Source organism: Aquarana catesbeiana, linkage group LG03, assembly GCF_042186555.1.
Source record: "Aquarana catesbeiana isolate 2022-GZ linkage group LG03, ASM4218655v1, whole genome shotgun sequence".
NCBI classification, from domain to species: Eukaryota; Metazoa; Chordata; class Amphibia; order Anura; family Ranidae; genus Aquarana; species Aquarana catesbeiana.
Window position 1 is genome coordinate 317310191 of NC_133326.1, and position 21464 is coordinate 317331654.

The window sequence follows — 21464 nt, forward strand, 5'->3', positions numbered from 1 at the left end:
TTGGGTACACTGAAGCTGAAAGATTTCATTTTTATCATTTTTTTCCCCATTTCACGTCAAAGCTATTTACCTACTGTAAAAAGGCAATTGCCCTGGAACACACTAGTTTTGAGGCAGGCATGTCACAACAACAAAGTGCACTGCCCCAATGTTAGGGCTGGGATTCAGAGAAAGACTGCTCTCAGTGGAGGATGTTAGCCCTGGATCATCCATGCAAGTCCATTTCAAAAGCCCCAATTCTGGGTCTATTTCAAAAACCCCTATTTTAAAGTATTAGGAAATACAATTTTATTCCTATAATCTAGAAGTTACCAAAGTTATTATGCTCAAAGGAATTACATAAAATATTTAAAGAATAAAAAAGAACAAGGCACCTACCCACCTGTGTTACATAATGGTATTACAGAGCAAATACAGTATATGGAAAATTGTTCCTGGACATGTGACCATCATTGGCATATTGAATACTGTGTTCATGGCTGTTATGCATGCAAACCTTCACCTAGATTCTCAATTCTCATTGCAACCCTGATTTAGTAATATATGGAAAAAAATGCCCACGTGCAGTGATATGACCTGGTTGTTAATCCGTTTTCAAATATTGGCTGTCACTGTGAATTCATATTGATGCAGGCAGCACCCTACTCTAAGTGTAGTACCCTCCTAGATAGGTGCTAGGGTAAGTTAGATTTAGTGCTGGCTCACTGTGTTCAGTGGAGAGGTGTATGTGTTTTGTTAGGTAAATTTAGCTTGCCTCACTGTAACCAGTTTGGCTGCAATTGTTGTGTCAGATAAATTTTAACATGACAAACCTTGCTTGAAGCACCTGCAGCTTTTGAGAGGCTTTAATTCAGCTTTAGCTTTGCTTTGTTTTGAAGGAATTGCAGGTATGAGATATCCACCCACATGCAAGGCATCTGTCAAGCTTCAAAAAAGCTTCAAAAGAGAATCACAGAAGCATCACCAATGCTCCACTGAAGCATCACCAAAGCTTCATCGAAGCACCACCAAAGCTTCATTGAAGCACCACCGAAGCATCAAAAACACATCATAGAAGCATGTTGAAGCTGTAGGCGCTTTAATGTGTGTTAAAGCCGAAGCAAGTGCTTACACTTGCTTTGGCTTCAGCACACATTAAAGCGCCTTCCGCTTCAACACACTTTTATGATGTGTTTTTGATGCTTCGGTGGTACTTCAATGAAACTTCAGTGGTGCTTCGATGAGGCTTCAGTGATGCTTCGGTGAAGCTTTAGTGATGCTCTTTTGAAGCTTTGTTGAAGCTTGACAGATGCCCTGTGTGTGTGTGTGGATATCACATATCTGCAATTTCTCCAAAACAAAGCAAAACTAAAGCTGAATTAAAGCCTCTCAAAGGCTGCAGGTGATTGAAGTGAGCTTCAAGCAAGCTTTGCCATAGACTTCTATGGAGGCTTTGAAGACGCTTTAAAGCATCACTAAAGCAACATGGGGTATAATTTTAGAAGCAAAGCCAAAGCAAAGCAAAAGCAAGGTGTAAACAGGACTGTAAGCTAACCATTTTAGTTTCAATAGTGTTTATTCAAGTTTTCACAGTACAGAGTAAAGACCTTGGCATTATTTTTTAACAGTGTACAGTTTTCATAGTCCATTAAACATACAGCATAGGCAAGGACAATTCACCTCCTGCACTTTAGAAGGCAGATATCAAGGTTCCTGGATCAACATTGCCTTATCTACATTGTCGGTTTTTGATCTATATAGCAAACTATTCGGTGGATTATCCACCTTGAGCTTTACACTATATTCTGTATCCTTATGTCAACTTCATAGTATGGGCCTCAGAGTACGTCCTCTAAGTTTGGAGACACGCACCCCCAACAGTCAGTTGGGGATGCCCCGCCCCTGTGCCACGGAGGGACGCAGTTCAGGCCCCACAATACCAGGGTCCCGAAGGAGAAAGAGGGGATAGAAGATGAGAGGAAGGGAAGAGGGGATCAGAGAGTTTAAGAGGCAGGTTCGGGGAAGGCAAGGAGGGAGGGGGGGGCTCCATGCTCCTTACTATGTCATTCAGGGAAAGTCCTAGTCAGTGATTGTCCAGGGATCATTCGTTAAGTATCTGATCCATGGGTCCCATACTTTATTAAACAACTTCATTTTATCCTGCGTTATTGCCGTCAGTCTGTCATTTAGCATAAGCCAAAAAAGTTTATATTTAAGTTGATCAAATGGTATGGCTGCTGACTTCCAGTTCTTAGCTATTGTGATTTTGGCCGACATGAATATGAATGTGAGAAGCCGTCTATGAGTTTTGGAGGCTTCCTCTACCTTGCTACTCAATTGTGCGTGCCTTGGGGATTTGGTAAGGTTGGTCTGGGTGAGAGTTTAAATGAAGTTATAGACCCTGATCTAGAATCTCCTTACCTTGGGACATTGGCACCATATATGGTAAGCATTCCCTACCTGACCGCAGCCCCGGGAACAAAAGCGGCCAGTCTAGCCAGAACCAAATACCACCTCAATAACACTTTGTAATTTGCTTCTATAATTGAGGTGTTGATAAGTGATCTAGAAGCAGTCATTGCTATCGAGTGCCATTCCTCAAGGTCCAGGGTTTCTTGGAAGTCTTGTTCCCATTGAGTCATATAGGTCAGTTTTACTGAGACGTTAAAATAGTGTATATTGCAGAAATGTGACCTCTAATTTTATCATATTGTCCACACATGTGTTTCATAGGAGTCATTGTCATGGGGTCCCCTTTGCGTGATAGGGTTTGCATATAACGGTGTGTTTGGGTGTATCTATAGAGTTTAGAGTTCGGTAATTGGCGTTTTTCTATCAACGATCTTTTGGATAGCATACCTTTTTGATCACAAAGATCTGCAATCCGTATGAAGCCCTTGTTGGACCACCATTTAAAAGCAGGATGGGGGTGAGGCCCGGGGTGAACTCTCCATTCCTCAAAAGGGGAGCTAGTGGATTGTGGGGCGATTTTAATTTCTGAGTCCTCATCAGTCTGTCCCAAATGTCAAGGAGAGAGAGGGGCATAAAATCGGCCTCTCTTTCATCAGCAACCACATAATATGATACATTGGTTTGGGATGACAGGAATATGATTCCATGGTCATCCATAATGCCTGGGGTTGCTGGGAGTGAAATTTAGTAAGTTGGGCCAGTTGGGCCGCGTAGAAATATTTCTGCAGATCGGGCAGTCCAAGACCCCCCTTTTGTTTTGGTGTACACTTGTTCACCCTGGGCCTCTTGTCTCCCCATATAAACTTGAGGATCTTTTTTTGGAATGTCATCAGGTCAGACCTGACAAGTGCCACTGGTATAGTGCAAAACGTACAAGATTTTTGGAAGAGTATTCATTTTTATTGAGTGTAGTCTGCCGAACCACGATGGAGGGTGGATTTGCCAGATTTTGTGCAAGTATAAGGTATGTAAGGAAGGGGTCAATTGTATTTCTAAGTAAGGTAGCGCTTCTGGATCCCAATGAAATTGGTAGGATTGTTCAAGTGATTTCTGAGTGGAGCTCTGCAAAGAGATATTTAGTGCCCTAATTTATCATGGTTGATTTTAAGGCCTGAGATGCCTGAAAACGGTTGCAGAATTGCATATAGGTTGGAGAGGGAGGTGATAGGTGAAGACAGAACCATCAAGATATCATCAGCAAAAAGTATGCACTTATGCTCCCTGTTTCCACATTCTATGCCCTTAACATCTGGACAGGAGCGGATCTTTATTGCCAGTGGTTCCATTGCAAGAACGAATAGCAGTGGTGATAAAGGGTATCCCTGCTGAGTTCCCCTTCGAATATCAAGGGATCGGGAGGAGTATGCCATTGGTGTATCATATAGTGTTCGAAGGAGAGCCAGAAGGCGCTTGCCAAACCCAAAGTGGGATAAAACATTAAATAAATAATCCCATAATAGGGAGTCAAACGTTTTCTGGATGTCCAATGAAAGCAACATGCCCTGTCTAGGTCCTTTAAGCTAACCATTTTATTTAGTGACAGGGGCTTTGACTGGCGTTCAGAGAGCTTAAACAAAGCCTGTCTGAAGTCTTGTTTTGAAGCAAGTGTAAACTAGCCCTAAAGGATATATACTTACCTTCTTTTAGTGGGAATGCATTAGTAGGTACAGCATAGATTAAGTGATCTTCTTGTGTGCTTTGGATACTGTGGTTCATATAGTCTTCTGAGCCACTTATCTGTAAAGAAAACTATAGCGTATTGGTGTAGGCATGTCATATCTTAGCTAGAAGCATATTATACATAATGATGTCAATAGCACATAAACCATTTTTATAGTAATTATGCTGAGCTACATAATTAAAGAAGGGTAGGAATTTTGTGACAATTCTTTGTGTATCCAATTAGTAGAGGAATTTGCCAACTTCCCCTATTCTCTGAGGGGCTAGTGACAAGAGCCAACTGAGCAACAAAAAGAAAAAGATTGACTGAAATGCTATAAAATACGTAAAATTATGCTTAAGTCTTGTTTTTTTGGTTTTAAAATAATAAACATGTTATACCTACCTGCTCTGTGTAGTGGTTTTGCACAGAGCAGCCCAGATCCTCCTCTTCTCGGGTCCCTCGCCGGCGCTCCTAGCCCCTCCCTCCTTCTGAGTGCCCCCACAGCAAGCACTCCAGCCGAGCCACTGCTCTGTGTGTCCATTTAGATACGGAGCCACGGTTCGGCCCTGCCCCCTCTCTCTCTTTGGCTCACTGACTTTGATTGACAGCAGCGGGAACCAATGGCGCCCACTGTGTGTCTCAGCCAATCAGGAGGGAGAGTCCTGGACAGCCGAGTCTCTCGTGCAACATCGCTGGATTGTGATGGGGCTCAGGTAAGTATTAGGGGGGCTGCTGCACACAGAAGGTTTCTTATATTAAAGTGGTTGTAACCCTATAAAAAAAAGGAGAGATTCTGTTCCCTTATAGCAGGTTATACAGCATGGTGCTTGTGCTGTCTAACCTGCCGCTTTCTAAGATGTAAAAAACCTGGCTGATCCTGCTAGTTCCTGTGTCCCCCTCTGTGTGCTGACCACAATAATCATGCCTGCTGAGCCCTGATTACCATGGTCAGTTTACGTGCCTCTGTCATCTGCAGCTCTCCTCTCTCCCCTCTCCCTGCCTGTCATCTCCTGCATCTGTGAGCAATCTTTATTAACAAGTTATTGTGTGTTCTTTATTGGTGCTACAAATAATAGAAGAAAGGAAAAGGGACCCATGTCAAAATAGGTTTGCTTGTTAAAATAACTAAATCTGCCTAGTTGATATTTAATGTGGTAGAACCATTGCTAATACATACCTCCCAACTTTGTGAGATGGGAACGAGGGACACCTATTAGCAAAAGTATGTAGGCACAGGATACACCCCTTGTCATGCCCCTTTAAAGGAGAATTATACCAAAATATGAGTTAAACCTTTTTTTTTTTTAACCTGTGCTATTACTTTATATTAGCTTTGAAATTTGCAAATGCAGTAATTTAGAAATGGGATGAAAGGCTTAGAACTGGGAAACACTTTTTGAAAGATAAAAAGTGCATTTTATATCAACTATGTAAATCAGATCAAAATGAGGGACAAATGAGGAGAAAAGAGGGACAGAGGGACTTTGTTCCATATCAGGGACAGTCCCTCGAAATTAGGGACAGTTGGGAGCTATGATAAAAGCAATGTCCTCATCAAATTTAAAAAGTTGTTTTGCCTTGACTGTTTTCTCTATTAGAGAGATTTCTCATCCCTCTTTCTGATCTAAGAAAATGGAGGGTAAACCTCCTCAGTAGGGAAACAGATTGCAATAAAACCTGATCTACATATTGTAGGATTTAACCCTATCATTTTCTATTAAAAACAAGTGGAGGAAGTTCGTTGATGCCCCTGTTTTGCCTCTTAGAGACACAAGTCCACTATGGTAAGCAACCAACCGCTCCAGTGTATCATTATGATAATTATACCCATTACTTGTTATCTATATTATGCTTATGTATTTGATTGATATCATGTTTTGTTTCAGATGTTTTGCTCTTTCCTCCTGAAGAAGAGGATAGATCCACGAAACATGTAGAGGAGCAACCATCACCCCCATCTTTTCCATCACCCTAGGGGTGTTACATTGTTGTGTATCCTAACACAATATTCTGTCAACTTGTGTGACTTTATCTATGTATATGAACCAAACTTTAGTTTTTGTATTAATAAACATAATTTCAAAAGTGTTATCAATGGGTACTAAAATAGTCCATCTATCCTACTTTGGGGTAATTGTTCTTTGTTCTTCCAACTATTCAAAATAAAAAGTTTGACTGGAATTGGGCTTCAAGAAAAACTAGTGCTGGACAGCTGCTGTTATTTTAAGTCATTGTATGCGTTATATTTGCAGCTATATAATAGTTGCCCATTTGTTTAACAAGTTCCCCTAGCCAAGCAAACTCTTATGTGTGGAGCACACACAATCTGGTGCAGCTGTGCACAGTAACCAATCAGCTTCTAACTGCAGCTTGTTCAATTAAGCTTTGACAATGAAACCTAGAACCAGTTTTAGTAAATCTACCCTACTGTGTTTGGTTATATGCCATCCTAAACCAACCTTCTTTATCTACCTCACCTAGCCTAGATGGCTCCTGACAAGAGTTTATGTTGCACATTCTCCCTGAGTAGAGAGCCAAGAGACTTTTGTGTAGACTTCACAAAGAGAAGGCCTTTGTTCATCATGGAAGATTTCAGTGGAAAACAGCTCTTCATAGAGGAGGTTACGACTGTGGGAAAAACTCTGGTCCTTGTGGGGTCCCCTTGCCGCAATGCAATACCTCCAGAAGGGTTGTGAGATGTCTCCCTCTTCAGGTCTTGGTCCAAAATTAACCAAAGGAACTCACTAGCCCCTGACCTGTGGGAGGCTTGGGCCTTTTCATCATACCTGGAGGACTCCTTCATTGTTACCTTTTCTTGGGGTTCGTTGGCATCTTTGGAGAGAATAGCAGAGACTATGACTACTGTGTCACCCTGGGTGGATCTTGTGAACATTGCGGCAGACAATATTGGTCACCTGATGGTCTCTCCACAGAAGACGTAGACTTATAGCAAATGCCTCACCCTGAGGGTTTAACTGTGAAGATCACTAAAAATGAACATACGTGGAATTCGGAAAGCCCTGTGTTTATATATATACAACCTGCGTCACAGGGTGAGAGGTCGTGGACTCATGAGGAGGATGCCTTTTCACTCTGTTTGACAAATTCTCCAATTGAGTTCTGCTTCCTGTTTAACTAAGGATGTACAGTACAGTGCAAATATTTTAGGCAGGCTTGGAGAAATGCTGTAAAGTAAGAATGCTTTCAAATGTTATATTTTAATTGTTTTATTTGTATCAATTTAAAAAATGTAAACTAAGCGAAGAGAAGAAAAATCTAAATCAAATCAATATTTGACTACCCTTTGGCTTCAAACCAGCATCAATTGTTACACTTGCACGCTTTAAACACTTGTACAAAGTCAGGCATTTTGTAGGCTTATAGTCAGATATACGGTTAATCAATTATACCAAGCAGGTACTATTGGTCATCAATTTCATATGGAGGTTGAAACACAGTCATTAATTGAAACAGAAACAGTTAGGCGGCTTAAATGCTTAAAACTGGGTGAGGAACAGCCAAACTCTGTGACTAGGGTGAGGTTGAGGAAGACAGTTTCATGTCACAGGTCATACACCATGGCATGACTGAGCACAGCAACAAGACTGCATCAGCAAGGTCTCTTTCAGGCAAAGATTTGAAAGCAGACTGGGGTTTCAAGATGTGCTGTTCAAGCTCTTTTGAAGAAGCACAAAGAAACAGGCAACATTGAGGACCATAGATATAGTGGTCGGCTAAGGAAACAATGCAGCAGATGAAAGACATATCATGCTTACTTCCCTTTAACATCAGAAAATGTCCAGTAGTGCCATATGCACAGGACTGGCAGAAACCAGTGGGACCCAGGTACACCTATCTACTAATCGAAGAAGTCTGGCCAGAAGTGGTCTTCATGGAAGAATTGCAGCCCAAAAGCTGCAATTCTTGATTGTAAAGGGCTTTTTTTTTTCAAGTAGCAAGCATGTTATACGTACCTGCTCTGTGCAATAGTTTTGCACACAGCAACCCTGATTCTTCTCTTCTTGGGTCCCCACTCCTGCCTCCAGATACCAACCCCCATCCCACTCTACCCCAGTGAGTGAACCTATAGCAAGACTATAGAGGTACTCGTGCATGGCCTGCCCCCCACTCCCTCTTAACAAGCTCTGATTGACAACAGTGGAAGCCAATGGCTGCTGCTGTATCTGAGTCAATGAGGAGTGAGAGAACCAAGACAGCCTTGGCTCTCAGGCTCATAGCTGGATAGAGATTGGGCTGAGGTATGTATTTATGGGGGCTATGGGGGGAGCTGCAAGGTAAAAAAAAAAAACCTTCTGCCTTTACAACCAATTTAACACTTCTATTTCTGAAAACAGTTTTAATTTACAGCATTTACAGCACACCTGCTTGAAACATTTACATATTAATATATATATATATATATATATATATATATATAGCAAGGGCCCCGACCCCCAGAGGCCTAATAGTGACCTCCAGAGTCAGGGAGAGCTGTCATCCTTCTTTGTAGAGTGGGTCACTAGGCATAGTGAGTGTAATGCAAGATAGAATGATTGTGCGCCAGTCACTTTTTGAACAAAAGAGATTTATTGTCTCTTAACAAGAACTGGGGGAGAGAGGGTTAGGGCCTTAACACCCTTAGATAGATGCAATAGCAATTGGCAGACTCCGAGACAGAATAGGCAGACAGCTATACATATTAAGGGTTTTTTTTTCCCAACAAAGTTTTTATTATGAATCAGATTACATACAAGTCATATTATTTGCACTTACTTATACATGTATACATTACAAGGTAATTGTACATGAAATAAAGATGGTTACATACATGAGTGGTCTGTCTTGCGTTACTTCTGATGTTCTCTATTAATATTATCATTCAATGCAGGATATGATTATAGTGCTTTTATTGAGGAGAGATATTTTTCTGGTGTGAAAGCAATTTACAGTGATTATGAGCAAGTTTCCGAGTCCTGTAGCCATCGATCCCATATTCTGTTGTATTTGGCTGGGCACCCTCTATTTATGTATATCACCCTTTTATACGGGAGTGTCCCATTTACTTCTGCTTTCCACTCTTTAATCTCGGGTGGTAAGGGACGCATCCACTTCCTAGCTATTATCTTTCTACATGAGAACAGGGTCTCCTGCAGAAATACCTTGGTGTATTTTTCCAGTGGGTTCGGAAATATACCTAACAGGCATTGTTTGGGGTCCAGTGTCACAGGAGAACCCATATTGTCGTGGAGGAAGGTCACTATCTGTTTCCATAGGCCCTGTATCTGTGGGCATGACCAGAGGAGATGGTAGAATGAACACTCTGAGGACTTACACATTGGACATATAGTTGAGTAGTTGTGTTTGTATCTGGCTACCCTATGCGGGGTTAGGTATGTGCGGTGTATTATATATAAGTGTGTCAACCTGTCTGACAGCTTGGGAGACACTTCTTTACACGTGTCCAGTGCTTCTTCCCATTCCTCATCCTCTAGGTTACCCAGATCCCTTTCCCAGCGAGATTTGAGGCCGTATGCTATTTTTGTGGCTATTGGGATAATGAGCATGTTGTAGAAAGAGGAGATTAATTTTTTTGGGTCTGTATCTTTTATGATTGCTATTAGAGGATTGGGAGCTGATTGTGATGGGGGTTGTGGAAATTGTGCCTGCATTGCGTGTCTCAATTGGAGGAATCTGAATATCATATTGTTGGTCAGATGGAATTCTTCTTTGAGGGTGTCAAAACTTTTAAGGGTTCCGTTTGACCAAACATGGTGTAAATAGATTATACCCCTCTCCATCCAAGGTCCCCGGTCATGGATGCCGTGTAGCTCTGGTAAGTCTCTGTTACACCATAAGGGGGTGAAGTCATTGTGTCTGGGTATATTGAGTTTGTTGTTTGCGAGTTCCCAAATGCGTCTGTACTGGTACAGCAGGGATGTTCTGTGTGTGTTGCCTTCGTTAGTCCTAGTGCCCATGGTGATAGCATATATAGAATCTGAGATTCCTTGGGCCCATTGTGGGCACAGTAGCATCCGGAATCTTTCACTGTCCACCTTATCTATATGGTAAAGTTGGGAGAGTTGGGACGCAATATAGTAGTGATTAAGGTCTGGGAGTGCTGTACCTCCCATGTCTGTTGGGTTTTTGAGGGTTTGCCATGCGATCTTGTGTCTATTTTTCCCCCACACAAAGGGTTTGAGAAGGGACTCCATTATTTTAAAGTGTTTTAAAGGTATGTATATTGGGGCATGCCAGAGTATGTATAATATTTTAGGGAGTAGTATCATTTTTATGAGGTTGATGCGGCCCCATACTCCTAGGGGCAGCCTAGTCCACGATTGCGTTTTAGTTTTAATAAGGGAATATAATGGTTTAATATTGAGTGTTATATAGTCTGCTGGATTTTTGGAGGTATTTATTCCTAAGTATTTAATTGTGTCTACTCTTTGTAATGGTAGGGTGGCTTGGAATTCCGTGGGTGGGAAGGTGTCTATTGGTAAAACTTGGGACTTCCCCCAATTTATTTTGAGGCCCGAAAATCTCCCGAAACGCTCAATTGTCTGGAGCGCCCGGTGGAGGGAAGGACCTGGGTCCGCCAGATATAGTAATGTGTCATCGGCGTACATGCTGATTTTTTCTGTAAGGGTTCCGGTTTTTAATCCTATAATCTCTGGGTCTGTCCGAACAGAGATAGCCAGTGGTTCCGCAGCCAGAGCATACAGTAGTGGGGACAATGGGCAGCCTTGTCTCGTGCCTCTATGGAGGTCGAACTTCTGAGACGGCCATCCATTCGCCACCACTCTGGCCGTAGGGTCCTGGTATAGTAATCGTACCCATTGAATGAAGTTCGGACCAAAGCCATATCGTTCGAGACAGCACCAGAGATATTCCCACTCAATTGAATCGAAAGCCTTGGCTGTATCAAGGGTGACTATCACCCTTGTGCCTACATTCTCATGTGTAGCCTGCATGTTTATAAATAATTTTCGTAGGTTAGAGGAAGTATTGCGTCCCGGCATAAAACCTGCCTGATCAGCATGTATAAGATTGAGTATCACTTGATTGAGTCGCATTGCTAGGATTTTGGCCAGTATCTTGATATCAGTCTGTAGTAATGAGATAGGGCGGTAGGATTCCGGGTGACCCAGGTCCTTGCCCGGTTTAGGTATTAAGACTATTGTGGCTTCACCCATAGAGGCTGGGAGGGTGAATTGTTTAAACATAACATTGTAGAGGGTTAGCAATTTGGGGGTAAGTATTTCATTATAATGTGAGTAAAATTCTATGGGTAACCCATCTGAGCCAGGGGATTTAGATTTGGCGAAACTCGCAATTGCAGTGTCTATTTCTTCCCCAGTGAGAGGGGCCTCTAGAAGTTCCCTTTGTTCATCCGTAAGTTGAGGGAATGCTACTCCTTCCAGAAAGGAAGTCATATCGTCTGATCCCACTTGGGTCCATATTAAGGGTGTTTAAGCTGTTGCAGCACTGTATTTGTAGAACTGCTGCCTCCTATGGCAACTGAACTTGTATGTTGACTTCAGCACAGATCTGTACACATACCAGACGGTATCCCCGTTGTGTAGGACCTGGCCTCCATCTCACAGCCTCCCGCTGTACCTTTTCTCACTGAGATCCCAGTCTTCTCACCAGACCTTCAGATCCAAGCCGCCCGCTGGATCCCCTGAGCGCATCCACAGCTAACACACTGTACACTCCAAGCGTCACCCACCCTACCTGCCTGGCTGGGCTCTCAGCTAACCGTTGAATCCTCTTCAAGTGTCACCCTTGCTGACCCGCTAGGTCTCTGGCTTGGCACTCAATGCTCCTTAAGCGTCACCTCTGCTGTCCCACTGGGTCCCTGACTTGAACGCAGAAGCTTTCCCAACTTGTTCACTGTCCCCGGCTAGTGAAAAAGGCTGCTGTAGTACGTATTCCTTCAGGCTTCACAATCCTGGCCTCTGATGACAGGATTAGTTGTCCCTTACTGGCGACGGTGTCCCCTTTATCTCTGACCTCTGGTTCTCGCTTGCCGCTGGTAACAGAAGTGGTCGTCCCATGTGCCAGTGGCTTCTCCTTCACCTCTGGCAACACTTGGTTCACTGTCCGGCTGAACCTCTGCAACGATCAGGCTCCCCTCATGCTGAGCCTCTACATGTGGCTAGGCCTCAGGCTTAGGCCCAACCTTCAGCTGCTGCTTCACACACAGCCCCCAGGCCTGGGCTATGTGGGGCAACAGGGAAGGACAAACAAAGTAACAATACATGTGGCGTACCTGATGAAGTAGGTATACATAACATATGTACATAGGCAAGTGGCAGATAGAGGACAGTATTTACAGTTTCACATGTGGTGTACCACTCGAACAAATGAGGGGAAAAATACAATAACAGTAGCCTTATATCCTAACTATCTATCTACTATATACACCTGTAAAGAACAGACAGTTTAACACTGTTATACAAGCTGTGGTCATTGTCTCTCCTTAGCCAAGGAGGACGTGATGGGTGCTGGAACACCTGAAAGAGAAGAAAATAGAGAGCATAGAAACACATCCTATTCCTATAGCAATACTGTGCAATACGTACATAAGTAAAGTTTGTTCACTCTCAGCCGAGAGCAACAAAGTGGCGCAAAAAAAATGAACACAGTAATATATCTCAATATACATTTATATACTTTAGCAATGACTATACCTAACTGTATGTACAGTTGAAAATGGGCCCCACCCCCTCGAGGGTGCCACCCCTTTTCTATAGCAATACTGGAAAATAACTTTTACTTATCACTCTACATTGAAATATTAGCAAAGCTGCAATCAAGACTCACTCAGGTTGGCACTAGTTGACCTAGTGGTCAGTATCAGAGAACATTCCTCGTGTGAATTTAATTCAGTAATCCGAGTTTCAAGGTGAAAAATTGCCCTTTTTGTCACAGCATATCCAACTTACTAATTAAACACCCCCAGTGTCCTTAGAGCCCCAAGTCCATCAATATTCCCACCGGAGGTGCAGCAACAACTTTGCCTAGCAGTTTCTCTTTTTCATAGGGACAACTCCGGGGACAGGGTGCATGGCTGTATACAAACAGCACTTTAGCCATGCCAACATGTAAGGGACCGTAATTCTTGAGGAAACTTCTTTCATCTTCCTGGTCAGCGGGGTCCCCTTGCAATTTTAGGTTATCTCAGTCTGTCCTTAGCACAGCCGGGGACTGAGAATAATTTTCCTCATTAATACAGAACAGGACATGCTGAACTCTCTCAACTTCAAATCAGCAAACTGCTGGGATTTAGGAACACAGTCCAGCAGAACAGCACGGGCAGGAATGTCCCCGCATCAACATTTTCAAGTGTGGAGCAACTTCAGGCAAAGTCAACACAACTCAACTAGCACTCTTTGTAATCCACTTTGGTCAAGATGAACTTGTCACAGGCTTTCAATAGCTGAATGGCGTTACTAATAGCAATGAGGATAAAGTAGTTGAACAGACTTTTCAGATGCTCCCTCAGTGGTGAGGCAAGGTTGCACATCAACTTGATTAGGCTTCCGAGCAATGACACAGTCTGGGTAACTCAGCAACCATAATCCCAGGTTAGTGACAATAGGATTCTTGGCCCCTGCCACAGGCCATAAGCACAGAGCGAACATAGTATGGACAATACAGTCCTTAGCCCCTTTCACGGGCTACACATAGCTTTTCCTTCTCTTCTGGAACTTGCACGACAGAGAACATAAGATGTAGATACAGAGAACCTCAGGCCTAATGCTGGAGGCTTGGATAGTAGAAAGAACTTCCTCCTCTGTAGGCTCACACTGTTGCTCAGCATCACTTTCAGGCCACACATAACATCCGAAAATAGTTCAGAGATCCGATCAGACAGAATATTGGAATCTGATTCAATGGAATACTCTTCGGCCTGGAGCAAGTTGCATTTTGAACTAACAGCAGCAGACTTTGCAAACTCTGCTCCCCCAGTCCCCACAGGCACACTGCTCTCACTCGCATCAGGCTTACCAGGTTCAGTTGTCTGCTCCCCAGGAGGATCCATTATCCGAAAACACAGATGGGCCCAACCCGACTGCGGCCACGGGAGATAACTGGGATACCTGACTTTGGAGCAGCTACAATGGTTGAAGGAGCAGCCCCTTCAGTAAGCCGAGCGACAGCAGCAGGGTTCTCAGGAACTTCCTGAGCTTGAATGTCCCAATTCATCTGTAGTTCCCGTGGGGGTAGACCGATGCCCGGAGCATAGCCTTCCAGTCAAACACCGAGACTCCGAACTGCGCCATATTCTCCGCTCGATAACAGTATAGCAACACATGTACTGGTAATTGTGGTGTACACAGCAGCGTCTCCTTCTCCTCCCCTGCAGAGCTTATCTTGCTAGCTATTGTTCATCCTGCTTAGATATTTATTAACAAGACAACTATACGCAAATGTGTGAAGGTGTTATTGAGGAAACTTGAAACCTGAAACTTGAACAACTTAAATAAAAACTGGAATAATAGTTTGAACAGTAAATGCAATTTAATCTGCACCTCTACTCTGCATCCTCATCTGCATATCCTTTATCCAAATACCTACTGTCAATACTACCTGTGTAATCTTTTATTTACTAAGTGGCAAGAGCAAGTATACTTATCTACATTTACACCTGTTTTTCATTCACATTTTGTTTAAATGTTGCGAATGGACTCAGCAAGATAGATGCATGTAGCAAACCATTGAGCAAGAACTGGTTCCAACCTATAATTTACAGCTACTCCAGTTATTGATTTCTTTTGCCCTACCTTACTCCCTGTTTGCAAATATTGCTTTGTGACTGCCTTCATATGCCCTCATATGTGCTTCTAAGAATATATATATTGAGTGGAAATATTATTATAGGTCTTTGCTTATATAAGCTTTTTTAATCTGTCCTATCAGACATTATCAGCGCCTCTTTTTTGACAACTTCCCTACCCGGCCATAGTAATATGACCTCCACAGATGGGATCGCCGCTATTACTAGTAAAAAAAAAAAAAAAATTAATAATTTTTTTTAAAAATGCCATAAATCTATCCCGTATTTTGTAGACGCTATAACTTTTGCGCAAACCAATTAATATACGCTTATTGCGATTTTTTTTTACCAAAAATATGTAGAAGAATCGTATCGGCCGAAACTGAGGAAAAAATGTGTTTTTTAAAAAAAAAATTGGGATATTTATTATAGCAACAAGTAAAAAATATTGTGTTTTTTTTCAAAATTGTCGCTCTTCTTTTGTTTATAGCGCAAAAAAGTAAAAACCTGAGAGGTGTTCAAATACCACCAAAAGAAAGCTCTATTTGTGGGGGAAAAAGGACGTCAATTTTGTTTGGGTAAAACGTCGCACGACCGCGCAATTGTCGTTTAAAGTGCAACAGCACTGAAAACTAAAAATTGGTCTTGGATTGAACCAGTTAATTATCTACTAAATAGATCACTATATGTATTTTGAACTATATTGTTAAAGGTGTGCATTAAGCTTTACTTGTGTTTTCATAGGATTAGATAATAATTTTTTTTTTTTTTTTTGAAATGGTGAGTGTATAGAAGGAACAATAATTCGAGAAAATAAATATGGGGAGTAAGGGGGTAAAAACCAATCAGGCAGATAGCCAGAACAGCAACTGCATAAAAACGTACATGGTACATGACAAAACTGATCAAAGACCGGAACAAGTAATAGAAAGAGTAGAGGGAATATTTTCCTCCCCAGAGGATCAAATGAAGAAAAATAACGGAGCTAGGTAAGAAGAAAAAACTCAGCCGAAAGATGAACAACAACAATTAATGGAAAGAGGAAATGATATGGATGGTCTACAGGTGCTCCCCACAAAGCGGGATATGGCAGAGATGATGTCGCCCTGTACACACAATAGGATTTTCCGACAACAAAATCCATGTTTTTTTTCCCACGGATGTTGGCTCAAACTTGCCTTGCATACACACGGTCACACAAATCTTGTCGGAAATTCCGAACATCAAGAACGCGGTGACGTACAACACCTACGACGAGCCGAGAACAATTAAGTTCAATAGCCAGTGCGGCTCTTCTGCTTGATTCCGAGCATGCGTGGAACTTTGTGTGTAGGATTTATGTACACGCGATCAGAATTTACGACAATGGATTTTGTTGTCGGAAAATTTGAGAACCGGCTCTCTAATTTTGTGTGACAGAAATTCCGATGAAAAATGTCCAATGAAGCCTATAATGGTCGGAACAACAAGCTCCCATAGAACATTTTCCCGTCAGAAAATCCTATCGTGTGTACGGGGCATTAGAGTGCTTGATTAAAGGGGAACTGAATGCCACCAGGCTGGATATACAGAATATACTACAAAGAGTAGAAATATCCGCTATAGGATGGAAGACCAAGAGAATATAGACGGAATAACTTAAGGATTCGTGGACTACCAGAATCCGTGAAAATCGTGAGGTGTTCAATAAAATATTGAATAAAGAAATAACATTGCCCATACGCTTTGAGAGAGTCTATAGAATACAAAAGACAACTATGCCATCAACAGAAACCGCAAGAGATGTTATAGCGAGAGTTTCTCATTATGATATAAAAGAACAAGTCTCATATGGTATGAGAAGTGCTGCGCCAATCAAATTTAACATAATTGAGATTTTTATTTTCACGGATTTATCGCAAAAGTCCCTGACCCGTAGGAAAGCTCTGAAACCCCTAGTGAATCAGTCACAAGAAAAAAACATCCAGCCTGTTTGGTGGCTAAAAATCAAGGTGTATCAGCCACATTGCGATTTCCAGAGGACTTCTGTAGAAAATTGAGTTTGCCATGTATTGATATAGAGAATTGGGAGAAGAAACCCCCCAAGTGGGGGAAGTTAAGTGATCAGCAATGGAAAAAAGTCTACAGTTCTATTAATAGAATACAATGCGGTTCAACAAATAAATAGCATAAGAAAATAAGGGGATGGGGGGGGGGACTCGCTCGGGGGTGCATGGGGGGTATGGCGATGCCTGCCTGTCCCCCCTGAGCCATTCCTGAAATCGGGATGAGATCTGGGGGTCCGCGCAGACATACTGAGACCCCCAGGGGATGCCCTGCCTAGCTTGGCGCCATTAAATTGGGCGACAGCCAGGTAGGCCATATCATTGATATTCAATGGAAGGGCGATTGGGAGGGGGAGGTGGGGCCTACAATAGGATGTTTATTGGGGTTAGATTAGAAGGGGTTGTACTATGTTGTTATGTTTTGTTAAATTGTGTGTTAGTGGAGTGGATCATCTCTGGAAAATTAGAAATTTTTTATTTCCTTCCCATGATTAAGGGTCTATGGATGTCTATGTTTCACAGGTTTGAAAGATGGCACCCTTAACCTCCCTGGCGGTATTCCCGAGTGTGGCTCGGGGTTAAAATTCAGGACCATTAGCGGTAACCCCGAGCCACACTCGGGATTGCATCGCAGGATCCTGGTGCCTCCTTACTTACTTTGTCCCCGGGATCCTGCGATGTCCCCCGCAGTGTCCGTGGGTTCCGTCCTCCTCCGAAGCCTCTCTGTGCCAGGCTCCGTTCCCTGCGAGCGTCGCGACGCACGGGGGTGGAGCCTGGCGGCAAATTCAAAAAAATGTACAAAGCATAACACATACAGTACTGTAATCTTACAGATTACAGTACTGTATGAAATCATTTCACATCCCATTTGTCCCCAGTGCTCTGGCCCATGCCCTGCATGCAGTTTTATATTGCATATACTGTTCTTTCTGCCTGGAAACTGGAGATTGTCCATAGCAACCAAAAAGTGTCCCTTTATGTCAAAAATGGCTTTAAACCAGCTAGAAAACAGCGATAATAAATTAGAACACTTGCAGAATTGAGCGATAGTGAATTGTGGGGAAATTTATTTTATTACTATTTATTTTTATTTTTTTTAATTATTATTTTTTTTTTATTATATTATAATTTATGTTTTTGTGTTTCAAACTTTATCATACCCGGGATATCTACTAGACTCTTGTTTGGACAGATTTAAGTGTGTTATTGTTAAGAATTACAGGCCTACAATATAAAACGCCAAATTTCCATGCAAAATAATTGTACCGCTTTCAGCACCTAAAATCAGAAAGAATCATACCGCCAGGGAGGTTAAAGATAGTGACATATAATGTTAGAGGTTTAAATAGCCCTAGTAAAAGGCATCAACTATTGCAGGAATTAAAAAGTTGGTCATCAAATATTGTTTTTTTTACAAGAAACCCATTTTAAATGGTCATCCAGGGTCGTATTGAATTAAAAAAATGTTCCATTTTGGTTTCATGGATATTCCCCTGATAAGAGATCTAAAGGAATAGCGATAGGCTTTGATAAAAAATACACCATTTAATTTTAAAGCAATGGAAATGGACTCTAAAGGAAGGTACCTATTTATTAAAGGATCCCTGTTCAATACTGAATATACATTAGTTAATATATACTGCCCAAATATCCATCCATGTCTCTTTTTGAGAAAGGTAATGAATAAATTAGATCATTTTAAAGAGGGTAAAGTAATCATGGCAGGGGACTTCAATTTTGTGCTTGATCCGACCCTGGATACCCAGCCCCTTTCCCTACGTTCAGAAGGTAAATATTTTAAGGTAATTAAACAAAAACTACATCAACAGCAGCTCGTGGAAGCTTGGAGAATCCCGTACCCTAAGGGGAGGGACTTTGCATACTATTCTCAGGTGCACTCCTCCTATTCGAGAATCGACTATGTTTTTCTGGACCACCAGCTTCTAGAGGGACTAATAAATGCAGAGATGAAGTCCATCACCCTCTCGGATCATGCCCCAGTTATAGTTAGCTTGGACCTAGAGAATATTCCGGACAGGCAAAGATCCTGGAGGCTGGATGAATCACTTCTGCATGATCAAGGCATAGTTGAGGATTTGGAAAGGGATATGAATTTATTTTTTAAAGAGAATAATGTAGAAAATATTGCGCCAACTGTATTGTGGGAAAACCATAAAGTATTTATGAGAGGGAGATTAATAGCAGAAGGAATTAAGAGGAAAAAAATATGGTCAGCACAAAAACAATCAATCAATACAAGGAATCCAGGAACTAGAGCAGTTGCACAAAAAATTAAATGATAATAAAGTAAAGGTGGAACTAATACGAAAACGGGAGGCTCTGAGGGATTTGATGGAACGGGAGTCCAAACGAGCTTTTATTAGAACAGCTAAAAGGCAGTATGAGTTCGGTAACAGACCTGGGAGAGTGCAGGTGGGGGTGATCAAACCTAGAAGGAATTTAAATTATATTGTGAAAATGAGAATAAAAAGGGAGAAATTAAATATTCTACTAGGGACATCAGTAAAATTTTTCTGGAGTACAACCAATCATTATATAAAGTAAGTGATACTCAAAACAGTGAAGATAGACAAATCAGACTAGATAAAATAGAACAGTACTTACGGAAGATAAAGTTATCGGCTCTATCGGAGGAGGACATAAGCAATTTAGAAAAAGATATTTCCAAGGAAGAAATTGAACAGGCAATCAGGAAAAGTAAAGCTAGTAAAAGTCCAGGTCCGGACGGCTATACATCTTTATACTTTAAAAAGTTTTTAGGTATCCTGACAGACTTTTTTCATTTATATATGAATTCTATCAGGGAAGGCCTGAAGATTTGTGAAGAAGCTTTGGGGGCATATATATCACTCCTGGGTAAAGAGGGGAAGGACCCAACTTTGTGCTCTAGTTTCAGGACAATATCCCTGATCAATGAGAATATGAAAATATATGCGAGGATTTTGGCTGAAAGACTGAGACTATTTATGCCAGATTGTATTGAGAAAGATCAAGCAGGTTTTGTCCCTGGGAGGGAGGCAAGAGATAATATTTTAAGAACAACTTTATTGATGCATGTAGCGAAAAAAGGAAAGAAACCTGTTCTTTTTCTATCAATAGATGCCAAAAAGGCTTTTGATAGGTTAGATTGGGACTTTATGTTGTGGACACTACATAAATTTGGCATGGGCTCACGAATGCTGAGGTGGATAGAGGCTTTATACTCTAACGATACGGTTAAAATTCAAGTAAATGGAACTCTGTCTGAGACCTTCCGGTTATATAATGGTACACGCCAGGGGTGTCCACTCTCCCCCTTACTTTTCGTGTTTTCTTTGGAACCCTTTTTAGCTTCTATAAGAGCTAATTATAAAATTAAAGGTATAGAGGTGGCGGGACAAGAACACAAGACATCCGCATTTGCGGATGATGTTATGTTATATATAACGATTCCCACACAAACACTCCCAGAGATTTTGTTAGAACTGATTGAATACGGGGCCGTATCGAATCTCAAGATTAATATGGAGAAATCTGAGATATTAGATATCTCAGTCCCCTCAGATGAAGGAAGGGATCTCAGAATTCTGTATCCCTTTAAGTGGGGGGATTGAAATATCTGGGAGTGTTTCTGTCAACATCAATAAAGGATCTATATCTGGACAATTATCTGCTCCTACTGAACAAAATTAAACAAGATTTGAGAGGATATCCTGCACATAGAGTATCATGGTTCGGCAAGATAAGTGTCATCAAAATGATGACTCTCCCGAAAGCCTTGTATATTTTCCAATGTCTCCCGATAAGTATTCCTGTGGCTTATTTTAAAACTCTTAGATTGATATTGCAAAAGTTTATATGGAATAATAGGGGCAATCGTATTGCCTACAAAACGTATTCCTTCCAGATCTCGAAAAATACCATGCGACAGCAATACTGCGGAGAGTTATGGACTGGGTACATGGCTTCCCGTATAAAAAATGGGTGTCACTGGAGGCAGAGTTAAGTAAATCTGCTTTGAGCCAGATTATTTGGATCCCAAGGAAATATAGAGGCGACTCGAGAGAAATGGCCCCTATTACCTTAGAAACACTGAGAGATTGGGATAAGCTTTTCAAAATTACCTTATCTTGGCAATATAATAGTCCTCTGATGCCGTTGACAGGCAACAATTACTTCCCTCCAGGTAAGGATAATAAACTGTATTTAAAATAGACCTCTTCGGACTGTCTGAGGTTAAAAGATGTCCTGAAAGGAAAAGTCCTTTGTTCACTATCCAAACTGCGAGGAAAACATGGGATACATGGAGATATAGACAACTTCAACATTTTGTAGAATCTCTCCCGAAGCCCCTCCGCTCAGTTAGCGAGCTAAATTCTTGGAAAAGATTAGTCGATCAAGGGGGAATAAATAGACACGGGATTTCAAATGTTTGCAGGATGTTGATGAGGCCCCCAGATGGGGACTCCCTGTGTCCCTTGGAGGGGTGGGAACTGGAACTAAACCAGTTACTGTCTGAAAC

The 21464-nt window shown here is 41.8% G+C and overlaps 1 protein-coding gene across 1 annotated transcript in view; it reads right to left on the bottom strand.

Annotated features, from left to right (window-relative positions):
• The window catches only part of SPIC (Spi-C transcription factor), a 60867-nt gene that overhangs the window by 1634 nt on the left and 37769 nt on the right, over positions 1–21464 (bottom strand). The window contains exon 4 of the mRNA XM_073624040.1: positions 4089–4188. Within this exon, the coding sequence (XP_073480141.1) occupies positions 4089–4188 (100 nt within the window). The remainder of the gene's footprint in view (positions 1–4088; positions 4189–21464) is intronic.